This window comes from Zonotrichia albicollis, unplaced genomic scaffold (assembly GCF_047830755.1).
Source record: "Zonotrichia albicollis isolate bZonAlb1 unplaced genomic scaffold, bZonAlb1.hap1 Scaffold_83, whole genome shotgun sequence".
Classification (NCBI taxonomy): Eukaryota; Metazoa; Chordata; class Aves; order Passeriformes; family Passerellidae; genus Zonotrichia; species Zonotrichia albicollis.
In genome coordinates, this window is record NW_027428460.1 from 3,831,148 (window position 1) to 3,844,022 (window position 12,875).

Here is a 12,875-nt window from a genome sequence, read left to right on the forward strand (position 1 = left end):
TCCTGTCCCCCCTTTTCTATCCCATTTACTGTTCAATAAAATTCGTTTTGGGTTTGGTCTCATTATCACCTTAATTGGGGCAGAGGAATCTCTCTAACACTTTTCTTAACCAGACTCACCAGACTGTGAAATTAATTTGGCACAGTGACTTTAGGCACTGTTCTCTGATCCCACGTGCCTTTGACAACAGCATGGTTCCCTCCTCTGAGGAGGTTGTGGTTCTCTCTGGAGGAACTCTTTGAAACTGAGCTGCAGCTTCCTCTGAGTAACTTATGGGAGAACCGATGAGGTAAATCGCCTTTGTGGGCCCAGAGTGTAAAGAAAATATTTTGTTGTCCTACTATTACAGCGACCTGATGAAGGTCTTCAGGGTGAGAGAAGTGGACGAGAATCTTGGTTCATGATCAGAAGGCTGGATTTTATGATATATGGTATATAATACATTATAACTATACTAAAAGCAAAAATGAGAAAAGTTGCAGAGGCTTGCTAAGCTAAGAATAGAAAGAAAAGAATGAATAACAAAGTTCTGTGTCCAGCAGAAAGCAAGGACCAACTCTCCCGTGAGTGGTCAGCAAATCCAAACACTCACAGAAGACCAATCACAGATGCTCCTGTTATATTCCACATCAGCAGATAATTATTGTTTGCATTTTTCTTCTGGGGCCCCAGCTTCCCAGAAAGGACTAATCCTAAAAGAGAGCATTTTATGAAAAAATGTCTGCGACATCCTTCCTTGAAAAGTTTTTTAAAATCACAGGAGGAAAGGGAGCAAATGATACCAGCAAGACTGACAAGGTTCATTCACCACATGGTGGGGAACACAAGGCTGCTAAAAGTCCTACAAGAAGCTCAGCTCAAGTAGCTAAATTCCCAAATAACTCCTGAATTCTCAGGCTTGAGTGCTTTGCGAAATGTGAGAATCATTTTTCTCTTCATCCCTGTCGCCTTTGTGACAGCTGCAAAGAGTTTACTTTCCTTTTAATGATATCTGTATTGGGCTGAATTTACACTTTTATCAGAATGTGCTAGCAGCTGAGCTGGAGCTGTGCAGGAACCAGGAACTTGGAATTGCCACAAAATTGCTTGTACTGTCAGTTTATTAATGTTTGGGATTTGTTTGCATTTTCATCACATCTGACTTGCGGGAAAATCAAATATTCATCAAAGTGATTTATGCAGAGTCAAGTTTGATTTCTGCCAAATTAGTTGTCTAGTGCCCAGGGGATGCTCGAGGGGTCTCTGTGCCTCTCGCCCTGGGGGATGCTTGGCAGGGGTTTGGGGGGGTTGCCCCTGTCCCTGTCACCCCAGGCCATTCCCCAGGGATTGTCCCTGTCCCTGTCACCCCAGGCCATTCCCCAGGGGGTCTCCATCATTCTCACCTAGGAAATGCCTGGGGGGTTTCCCTCCCTCTCACCCCTGTGCCAGGGGATGTTCGGAGCAGTCTCTGTCCCTCTCAGCCCAGGGGATCCCCGGGGGTCTCTGTCCCCTCACCCTGGGGGATGCTCAGGGGGTCTCCATCCCTCTGGCCTCAGGCAATGCCTGTGCAGGGCTGGGGACCAGGGGCTCTGTGTCCCTCTCACCGCTGAGGGTGCTCGGGGCTGGGGGGGCTCTCCGACCTTCTCACACCTGGGGAGGCCAGGGGGGTCTCTGTCCCTCTCAGCCCTGCTGTGACCCCACCCAAACATCATCGGGGTCAGAGGGACAGAGACACCCCCAAACCCCCAGAGGGGCTGAACCTGGGATTTGGTTTGGGGCTGAGGATTTAGGAAGGGGCTGGAATTGGGGCTGGGATTGGAGTTGGGGCTGAGATTTGGATTACAGCTGGGATTGGGGTTCAGGCTGGACATGGGATTGGCTTTAGGGCTGGGGTTGGGATTGGGTCTAGGGCTAGACAAGTCTGGCACTGGGATGTGATTAAATACAGAACTGTGAGTGTGTCTATACGTGGAGTGAGATTGAGACCAGGATCAGGGTCAGGTTTGGGACTGAGCTCACCCAGAGCGGGACAGGGGGGATGTCACTGCAGGATGTCCCTGGCATCGTCCCAGCCCTCCTCAGGCACCTCCAAACATGGGGGGCAGCTGGGTGCCCCAAGATCCAGGTGCTCCCACGCTGCCCCTCAATACCAGGCGAGCATTCCCTGAGGGCAGCCCTGACTGTGACCACTGGGGCTCTGGGATCAGCCCTCACATCCCTGTGGGAGCTGCAGCAGACAGGATGAGAGATTCCCCCGCCCCGTTTTTCCTGTGGAAGGGTGAAGCCCAGCTGCCCTTTTCTTCTGGTGCCTCCTCCTCTCCTCAGCTGAGGATGTCAAACTCCCCAGGAGCAGGAAAATCCCCATTCCCTCTTTCCTTGTGGCTGCAGCCTGGAACATCCACCCAGAATGATGGACTTTCTGACAGCCCTGCTGAATGACACTGGCAAGAGGTTTGTGAGAAGGGGAAGAAATTGTATTTTGATAGTAAATAAAAGGTGCAAAATTATTCCTTTCTGTTAATATTCCTTTTCAGTCAGTTCTGGTCTGTTTTCAGAGTGCCACCTTCTCAGCTGACTGTGTTTGTGCCCTCCTTTCTCTCCTGCCTCTCTTTTCCTGCTCTGTTTCTCTCTCAGGGTCTCCGGTGACCCAGGGCAGCTCACACCAAAGACCGTGCCCGGATTTAATTCCCAACTCAGGAGCTACAACAACCATGGGGGAAGTTATGAAGGCTTGCACTGAAATGCCACTGTAAGATCTTGCTCCACTTGGCTTTTGGCTCCTTCTTGACAGCTTTGCCCTCAAGGGCAGCAACATCTTTTCATAGCTGAAAACTGGAATTCCAGACCCTGGCAGTGTGTGCCGTGGATCCCAGAGGGGCATTCCCGAGGCTCCCAGGGTGCTGCTCCTGCCGTGCCTCCCAAGGAGTTTCTCTCCCAAGGGGAGAAGATCCAGCAGCTCTGTGGGCTCCCAGAGCACACAGCAAAGGTGGCTTTGATGGACATTTTCCAGCACCTTCCCCTCTGGAAGCAGAGGAAGGGAGGAAATAGAAGCGAGTCCTGGAAGGACTGGAATGGGAAGGGACCCTGTCCATGGATTACGACCCCGCGAGGGAGAGATGCCTCTTCCCCAGTGAAGGAGCGAATGAGAGCGTGGGAAAGCAACCGACGATTATTGAGCGTGGACTGAACGGAACAAGAAATGGGGAGGAGAAAGGGAGAGAAAGAAATCGGGAAGAGGTCTCAGAGAACAGAAAGAAACAGGAAAAGGCTCCCGCCTGGACTCCGCAGCTCCCAGGAATACCCGCAGGGCGTAGCTCCTTTTAAAATTCCAGCCAATCAGAGGACGCGGTAAACAATTTCCAGCTAACCAGAGCTTTTCTTTCTGATGACTCACCGGTTGCCAGGCAGGTCCGCAGAGCCCAGCGGCCCCGGAGCGGAATTTGCGGCTCGGGCCGGGGGGACGGATCCGCCCCGGGGGGGTCCCCGAGCCCCCTGCCCAGCCCTGGGGCCGATCGGGGGCTCCCCCACCCAGCAGCCGGTGCTGCGGGGCCGCGGGGCAGAGCGGTGGGAAAGGGGGGTCGGGCTGGGAGCGGAGGAAATGCGGGAGGAAGAGGAGGGAGAGAAGGAGCTGCAGCGGGAGCGGGAGAATCGCGGCGCTCGCAGCGCCCGCACGCCGAGCCTGCAGCACCCCCTGCCCCGGGAGCATCGCCCCCAGCCCCGAGCCGCAGGTGAGGGCGGAGGCCGAGCTCGCCCCGGCTCCAGCCAGGGGTCTCCAGGAGGATTTTTTGGAGAGTGTTCGGAGACGGCAGATCCCAGAGTCGAGTCCAGGATATCTCCGGACTCCCCAAGAGGAGCTTTTTCGGGGGGAGAGGAGCCGCGATCGCCCCTCGGGAGGGTCCCGGGGGGTCCAAATGGGGATGGCCCGGTACCGACGGGGCGGGACATTGGTTTTGGGGATCCCCGTGAGAGCTGGGGCTGTGGAACGGGGGACCCCCGGGGCGGGGAGAGGGGAAGGGGCGATACCGGAGCTGGGAGACCCCCGGCAGCCAGGAGATGAGGCGGGGACGGGACCCCCTGACCCTGACAGGGGTGTCCTGGGGTGCCTTCATGGTGCTCGTACCCCCATCGGTCTGTTTAGTCCAGAAATGAGTTCTGCACCTTTAAGGCTGGTTCTGAGAGAGAAGGGGAGGAGGAAGAATCTGCAGTTTGTTTTCAGAAACTGCACTCACTCCTCTACATTCCAGCTCCTGGATGGACAGACAGCAGGACACAGCTCTCCTTTGCTTATAATCAGTTTTTAGGTCTCTGAGGCAGACAAGTTCCCTGGACTTTGATTTTTCTTTTTCTTTGGAGCTGTTTAAACCTGCTCTGGACTGAAAAACCAGAACACTGCAGGCACCTCCCACCTGAGGCCCACTGCAATGGACCTGGGCTGAGGCATTTCCAGCGCTGGACGGACTGATAAGAGACTGATAATAGACTGATGATAGACTGATAAGACACTGATAAGGCACTAATAAGATGCTGAGTGCGTGGAGCTACAACCCAAGGAGGGACTTAAGGAGTTTGTCATCTATTGTCATCTATTTTGGAGCAGCAGGAGGTTTTATTGCTTAATATTGTTCAATTTTTGTGCTGGTGAATGCTTTGCCTGTAAAATAAAGTTTTTTTATACTTTTCTCCAAGGAAATATTTTCCCGGACTGGCTGAGGGTGGGGCTTCTGAATCGGCATTCTAGAGGAAACTCCTTTTGGAGGGTTTCAATCAAATTTGCCCTAAACCAGGACAGGTTGGTGGAAAGAAGGGGGATCCCCAAGTGGCTGGATTGAGGGGAGGCTGGAGAGGGGGTCTTGGGACCCAGAAACTCCCAGAATCCAAAAGCAGGACCCTGGAGAGGGGGAATCCCCAGGACTGATGGAATCCCCACCAGCTCTGAGATGGGGGACCAACCACAACCCAAGAGGGATGAGACTGGAAATGGGAAACTCCTGGTGGCTTTTTTTTATTCACTCTTGATTTTTGGACATCAGGTGTCTTCTAGAAATGGACCTGGATGAGAGGAATCCCCAACACAAGGCATTCACACCTTGTTTTCCACCAAACCAGGATTTTCACCAAACCTTCCTGCTGTGACATCCCCCCTGTCCCGCTCTGGGTGAGCTGAATCCCAAACCTGACCCTGATCCTGGTCTCAGACTCACTCCATGTTTAGACACACTCACAGTTCTCTATTTAATGACATCCTAGTCCCAAAATCATCTATTCCCAGGCCAAATCCCAACACCAGCCCTAAAGTTAATCCCATGTCTAGCCTTAACCTCAGTCCCAGCTCTAATTCAAATCTCAGCCCTAACTCCAATCCCAGCCCCAATTCCAGCCCCTTCCTAAATCCTCAGCCCCAAACCAAATCCCAGGTTCAGCCCCTCTGGGGGTTTGGGGGTGTCTCTGTCCCTCTGACCCCGATGATGTTTGGGTGGGGTCACAGCAGGGCTGAGAGGGACAGAGACCCCCCCGGCCTCCCCAGGTGTGAGAAGGTCGGAGAGCCCCCCCAGCCCCGAGCACCCTCAGCGGTGAGAGGGACACAGAGCCCCTGGTCCCCAGCCCTGCACAGGCATTACCTGAGGCCAGAGGGATGGAGACCCCCCGAGTGTCCCCCAGGGTGAGGGGACAGAGACCCCCGGGGATCCCCTGGGCTGAGAGGGACAGAGACTGCCCCGAGCACCCCCTGGCACAGGAGTGAGAGGGAGGGAGACCCCCTGGGGAATGGCCTGGGGTGACAGGGACAGGAAACCCCCCCCCAAACCCCTCCCAAGCATCCCCCAGTGCGAGAGGCACAGAGACCCCTTGAGCATCTCCTGGGTACTGGACAAAATAAACTTGGCAGAAATCAAACTTGACTCTGCAAAATCACTTTGAAGAATGTATGCTCTTCCCAATAGTAACTTGGGATGAAAGCACAAACAAATCCCAAATATAAATAAACTGACAATCCAAGCAGTGATGTGGCAATTCCAATATTTATTGCTTCCTGCACATCTCCAGCTCAGCTGCTGGCCAGTTCCGATAACAGAAAAGTGGAAATTTGGCCCAATACAGATTATTAAAAGGAATGGAAAGCTCAGTGTAGCAGTCACAAAGGTGACAGGGATAAAGAGAATAATGATTGTCACATTTGGTAATGCTGCCAAGCCTGGGAATTCAGGACTTAATCGGAAGTTTATCTACTTGAGCTGGGCTTCTTCTGGGACTTTCAGCCGCCTTGTATTCCTCACCGTGGGGTGACTGAACCTTGTCAGTCTCACTGGTAACATTTGCTCCGTTTCCTCCTGTGATTTTAACAACTTTATAAAGAAAGACAGCAAATTATTTTCTTTACAGTGGCCACCCATAAAAGCCATTTTCCTCATAATTTCTTCCATAAAGAAGTAAAATTTTATAAGCTCCATAAGCTCCCCAGGAGGAAGGGGGGATTGTGTCCAAGTTTCCAAGAGTTCTTCCAGAGAGAACCACAACCTCGTCAGTGGAGGGAGCCATGCTGTTGTCAAAGGCACTTGGGGTCAGAGAACAGTGCCCTGAATTCACTGCCAAAATATCATTGCCAAAATATTATGGCACTTTGGTCAAGAAAATTGTTAGAGAGATGCCACTGCCCCAATTAAAGTACTAATGTGACGAAATCCAAAACGGATTTTATTGAACAGTAAATGTGAGGTAGAGAGATGGAAAGAAAGAGAAAAGATGAGTGACAAGGGACAGAGACCTCACGTGGAGCAGGGCAAGTGTGACATTGTCCCTGTGTGTGTGGCCTTCCCAGGGTGGGGGTTTTACACCTGAGCCAGTTTGGGTAAGGGGGGGTGGTGTTCAGCCCCCTGAGCAGGGATTACCCCACTGTTTCAGGTTGCCATGCAAGATGTAACCAAATGCAGGTTTTCAATCCCCATCTTCATCAACTGCTATAAACAGGTGGGGCAGTGTTCTTTATCTCTTCCATGACTCAACCCTGATAACGCCCTCCAGGGAAGATATCTTCTGCTAATGGGCCATTGAGTGTCACTGCAGGACTGATAAAATTCCATCATCCCATTGTGGGATGCTCCGCCCAGGGGGAGGAGCCAAGCATTCCTGCCTGGATATAAGCTGAGCCTTTCTACAACCAGGAGCAGCTTGCCTGCTGAACTCCCAGAGGACAAGAGCTCCAGAACCACCACTGGACCTTCAGAGGAAGACCAGATCCTTCTACAGGATCACTGCTCTGACAGAACCACGTTCATCTCTCCAACAGGACTGCAGCCACCATTTATTGGGACGGCTGCCACAACCCTGACCAACAGGGTGTCAGGTTATATCCTGACTCTGTCAGTTTAAGGCAGAGTTTCTATATTGTTGCCTGGATCTTCATTTTCTTTTAAATTGTAATTCTGGTTTAGACCCTCCCCAGGTTTGCCTTAAACCCAGTGAAAACCTAAATGTACTCATTCCTTGTTTTCTTCCCAGAACAGGATTCCCCATCCCCACACCTTTGCCAGATGGAAAAGGAGGCTGTGAGGAAAAAGAAGGATCCCCAGGACACCCAGGCAGGTGAGGAGGAAGTCAGTGCCCCATTCCCCCTCTCTCCGGCTCCATCTCCCAGCCCAGCATGGCCTCCAGCTGCAGGACAACCCTGCTGCCAACACCATCGTGCTGGGGATGCTCTGAGGGAATCTCCTTCCCCTCCCCTGTGGCACAGAGGCAAATCCCATCCTCTCCTTGTCTTTCTTCTCCCAGACAAGAAGCTGAGGATGGAAACCAGGGAGGACAAATCCCCAAAGAAGAACCTTGTGAAAGAGGCCGTGATGAGTGACTCCAGGGCACTGGAATTCAATGGGGAGGAAAATCCCCAGAGATTCCATAGGAAGAGGTGCTCCAAACCCAGTCTGGGGTGCTCTGAGGAGGAAAGACCCTGCCTTAGACAAGAAGGTGGTCAGAGCTTCAGCCAGAGCTCAGAGCTGGTGGTCCATGAGCAGCTTCATGATGGGGAGAAGCGCTACAAGTGCTTGGAATGTGGGAAGAGCTTCAGGCAGAGCAGCACACTGATCCGCCATCAAAGCATCCACACCGGGGAATGGCCCTACGAGTGTGGGGAGTGTGGGAAGGGCTTCAGCTACAGATCAGAACTCATCACGCACCAACGCATCCACACTGGGGAGAGGCCCTACGAGTGTGTGGAGTGTGGGAAGGGCTTCAGCTACAGGTCAGAACTCATCACGCACCAACGCATCCACACTGGGGAGAGGCCCTACGAGTGTCCCCAGTGTGGGAAGAGCTTCACCCAGAGCTCTCACTTGACCAGTCACCAACGGAGGCACTGGAAAGGGAAGGCCTCCAATGCCCCAAGTGCAGGAGAATATTATGCACTGCCCCAACTCCAATCATTGGAGTATCCATGTTGGGAAGAGCCCTGATGATCCATGTTCCCATGATCCATGCTGGCAAGACACCGTTACCTTTTCCTGTCCCTGCCAATGACATGATGTGGGATGGAAAAACAGGAAGGTCTGGCCATGGCCCTGTCATTACATTCACTGCCACATCAGGTCATTGCCAGGGGCAGGAAATTGACTCTCTCTCTCCCTGAGGAGAAGGGTGAAATTTCCAGGAAGGGGAAATTGTGGCCAGGAAGACCCAGAAAGTTGTGTTGTAGTTTTTCCTGTAAACAGTCCCTTCTGTTATCAATATTGTTTCTGTTTTCGTTTGTTCCTTATCTCGTTGGTGTTCTCAGCAAATTGTTCTTATCCCAGCCCAGGATCTTTGCCTTTTGTGCTTTCCATGGGAGTTGGGAGGGCAGCAAGGGCAGTGCAGTTTTAGCAGGAGCAGGAAATTGGGGAATCCCATTCCTGAACCCTGAGCCCCGGAAACTGAGCATCCCAGCAGGTCCCAGCCCTGGTGGCCATGGCAACAGCCTTGGAAGCGGGTCCCTGGCTGGGGCTGTGGGAACCTCTTCCCTCTGGTGCCCAGGGACAGGAGCGGAGGGAATGGCTGCAGCTGAGTCGGGGCAGGCTCAGGTTGGATGTCAGGAAAAGGTTTTTGCCCAGAGGGCTGCTGGGGCCCTGCCCAGGCTCCCCAGGGAAGGGTCCCAGCTCCAGGGCTCTCTGAGCTGCAGCAGCGTTTGGCCAGCGCTGCCAGGCCCAGGCTGGCATTGTTGGGGTGTCCTGTGCAGGGCCAGCAGTTGGACTGGAGGATCCTGATGGGTCCCTCCCAGCTCAGCCAATTCTGTGGTTCTGGGATCCCATGAGCCTGGGGATGGGGCTGCCAATGGTTGCCATGGCAACAGGCTCTGGCTGCAGGCCTGAGCTGGTGACCATGGCAACCACCCCGGCATGGGGTCTCCATGGAGCTGCCATGGAAACTGACCATAGCAACAGGGGTCCTGGTGATGGTTGCCATGGAAACTGACCATAGCAACAGGGTTCTGGTGATGGTGTCCTGCTAAGGATCAGATTTGTCACAGGCCCTCAGAGAGGTTCCATGGGAACTTTCCAAGAGTCCCCAGGCTGTTCCAGAGCTGGAATGCCACAGGCAGAGACAGGGGCCCCATGGAGACCTCCCAGGGCTTTCTGTGGATGTTAAAGAGCCCTGTGGTCAGAGGCAGTCACAGCCATTCCATGGTGACATCCCAGGGGACCTTGTGCTGCAAAGGCACCCATCTTGAACAGGCACTCACAGGGGCTTCACGGTGACATCCCAGGAGTCCCCATGCTCCCAAAGAGCCAGCATGTCCCAGACACTCACCGGGGTTTCTGTCATGGGCAAAGTGGGAGCTTCAGGCAAAAGCCTCATTTCTTTATTGGAAAAACTCCTGCTGAGACATGAGGTGGAGAAACGACTTCCAACAGCCTCCATGGATCCTCAGACCTTTGCAGGGCCCCTAGACTTATAAAATTCCTTCAAAGAGAGGAGACTGGGAGTTGCTGGATCCAATCTCAGCCCCAGAATTTGTCAAATGTGTAAAAGATTGAACAGGTGGAATTCGACTAACAGAATTTGTCCTGCAGGATTCATGATAGAATACCGGTTGAATTTATTTGTCTCTGGCTTATTCTGATCATGATCACATGGAAAGATCACCAGCACAGTTATTTACTCCACATTTCAGGAGCTATAACAATTATTAGAATATAGTGCTGTAGGAAGCAATTTTGAAGTCAGCATGGCCTTGCTGGAGTTGTTGGAGCCCATTGCAGGCAGAGCCTCCTTCTCCAGCAGAAACTGCCTTTCCTGTTGTCCTGGTTTAGGGCAAGTTTGTTAAAGAATCTGCAAAGGAGGGCCCCTCCAGAAAGCAAACCCACACTGCCCCTCCCCTCCAACTGGTTCGGGAAGAATTCCTCGGAGAGAGGTGGAAAGAACATGTTTATTTGACTGGCACAGCATCCCCCAGCACACAAAATGAACAATACCAGATGACACCACTCTGAGAAGGATGGCAAAATCAGAAAGTCTCTTTCCGGGGTGGTTGCTCTGTTCTCAATCCCTCCAGTGCTGGGGCAGCTGCTGCAGCCAAACCTTTGGTGTTCCCGGGTTCCAGTCCGGAGCAGGTTCGAGATGGTCACAGAAACAGGAGAGGAGAAACAGTCCAGGAAGGGATGTGGACTGTTTAGCTAGTATTGGAATAATAATCCCAATATAACCACTTAGATTGTGCCTGGGTCAGTGTGACCCTCGCTGCTGAGCCAAAGGCGGCTTCTGTGGTGCTTTACCCCAGAGATACCTCGGCTGCCGGAGATTGCAGCAGGGCACTGAGCAAGTCCAGGCTTGTCAGGGACTATGTTTACCTCAGGAGAGAGAGCTTCTGGCGATGGTGAAGAGAAAAAGGAGAGAATTCTGCTGGAGGTTTATATCCAGATGTTTATTCCATGGTTACAGAGATCTGAACCGGGGCAACTGCTCCACCAGAATACGGCCGCATGGTCTGATTAACCTTTTAAGCTCCGGGCAGGGGAAGGGGAGGGGACAGGTGAGCTACCAACCAGGTGAAAGGGGCAGGGTCTCAAGGGACTAGGGACACCTATCCAATGTCCCCCAGGCCTGAGGGACCAACCACACGACGCCTTGCTGGAATGTTAAACCTGATTTACAGGGCACACTCCGCAAGGGGCGAGGGGGAAGGGAAAAGGGAATATTGGCACACCTGAGGAAGGGACCCGGAAGCTAAAAACACACCACAACATCTCCCCCTAGTTTTGTTTAAAAAGAAGAGGACTGTGTTTATGGTGCAGAATGATTGCCAAACTAAGTTGGTAAATCGGTTCTTCTTCTACGGGAGGGTCAGTGTTTTCCACTGAGGCTTCTATGTCATCTATTGGAGCACGGAGGGCTTCCAAATGGTAGACTTCAGGAGGGGGGGATGAGCTTGAAATTAACTTGAGAACCATGCGTTTGATTAGTCCAAAACCAATGCTAACAACTACAATAACTATAACTAAAAAAAACAGCACTAAAAACACAATTTTCAGAACAGATCTCAACCAGCCCACGAGTCCCCAGCCTGTGAACAGTCCATTCAGCCAGTTGTCAGTTTCTCTGTTGATGTCCGAGAACCTTTGTCAAGGTAGTCCATATGTGGTTTGGGCTGTGGTACTATGTAGGAGATTGCAAGTGGGATGATCACGAGTAGGACGAGAAGCAGGCTCGGTCTCATGGCGTCTCGAGGCTACACACGAACAGTGGGATCTAAACTGGTACAAGGAACTTGAGACAAACATATATTACAAACTATTCCAGATAGGAGGCTTAAATGGAATTTCCTCCAGAGAACGTGCGCGGCGTTTTCTTCTCCAGGCAGCGTGAGCAACCTGGGGTGCTTCTGTAGATTTCTCTGAGACTTTGGGAACATAGGGCTTTACCCATTCGGAAGGAACCCACCTTAAACCAGAGGGGGTGGACACACAGGCGTATCCACGTCCCCAAGTAACCAATTTGTAAGGTCCCACCATTTTCCAAGTCTCAGGGTCCTTTACTAAAACTGGAAGTTTTTCTTTCATCAACCTGTGACTGCTCCCCCCAAAGTGGCGTAGGATGGGTGGGTTCAGGCTGTCAAAAGAACAATTCAGAAAATTGATTGTGAATAGTGCCCTAGATAACCAGATGTGGGGAGGTTCTACTTTCAGAACTTGTTGTTGCTGGTCCAGGACCCTTTTAATATCACGGTGAGTTCTTTCTACAATGGCTTGACCTGTGGGGGAGTAGGGGATGCCAGTTTTGTGCTCTACTCCCCATTGCTGCAGGAAGCTCACGAATTCCTTGGATTTATAAGCAGGCCCATTATCAGTTTTCAGCTCCTTGGGGATGCCCATGAAAGAAAAAGCCTGTAAGAGGTGCTTAATAGCATCAATAGATGATTCTCCTGTGTGGGCAGAAGCATAGACCGCTCCAGAAAAGGTATCTACACTAACATGAACATATTTCTGCCGTCCAAAACACTGTATGTGTGTTACATATGTTTGCCACAGTTCACAACTGTTCAGTCCCCTTGGGTTTGCTCCCATACTCACTGTAGGGAGTGCATGTTGTTGGCAGTTTGGGCACATGGCCACAATCTCTTTGGCCTGTTCTCGAGTGATGTTAAACTGACGAACCAGGCCAGGTCCATTTTGGTGGAAAAGCTGGTGGCTGATTTTTGCCTGTTCAAAAACATTTGGGAGAGTGGCCATCACTGCAGGTGCAGCAAGAGCATCTGCCCTTCTGTTGCCTTCAGCGATAAACCCTGGCAAGTCAGTGTGTGACCTGACATGCATCACATAAAATGGTTGCTCTCGGTGAGTGACTAACTTTACCAGTTTTGAGAGCAATTCAAAAAGTGCAATGTTAGATACATCTTGCAGTATTGCTTGATCTGCTCTGGATACTACTCCTGCCATGTA

At 51.9% G+C, this 12,875-nt stretch overlaps 1 protein-coding gene across 1 annotated transcript in view; it reads left to right on the forward strand.

Moving 5' to 3' along the window:
- The first annotated feature begins 7,811 nt into the window (after window positions 1-7,811).
- Window positions 7,812-12,875, forward strand: part of LOC141728045 (uncharacterized) — a 621,306-nt gene continuing 616,242 nt past the window's right edge. The window contains 1 exon segment of the mRNA XM_074534345.1: window positions 7,812-8,271. Coding sequence (XP_074390446.1) covers window positions 7,812-8,271 — 460 coding nt within the window.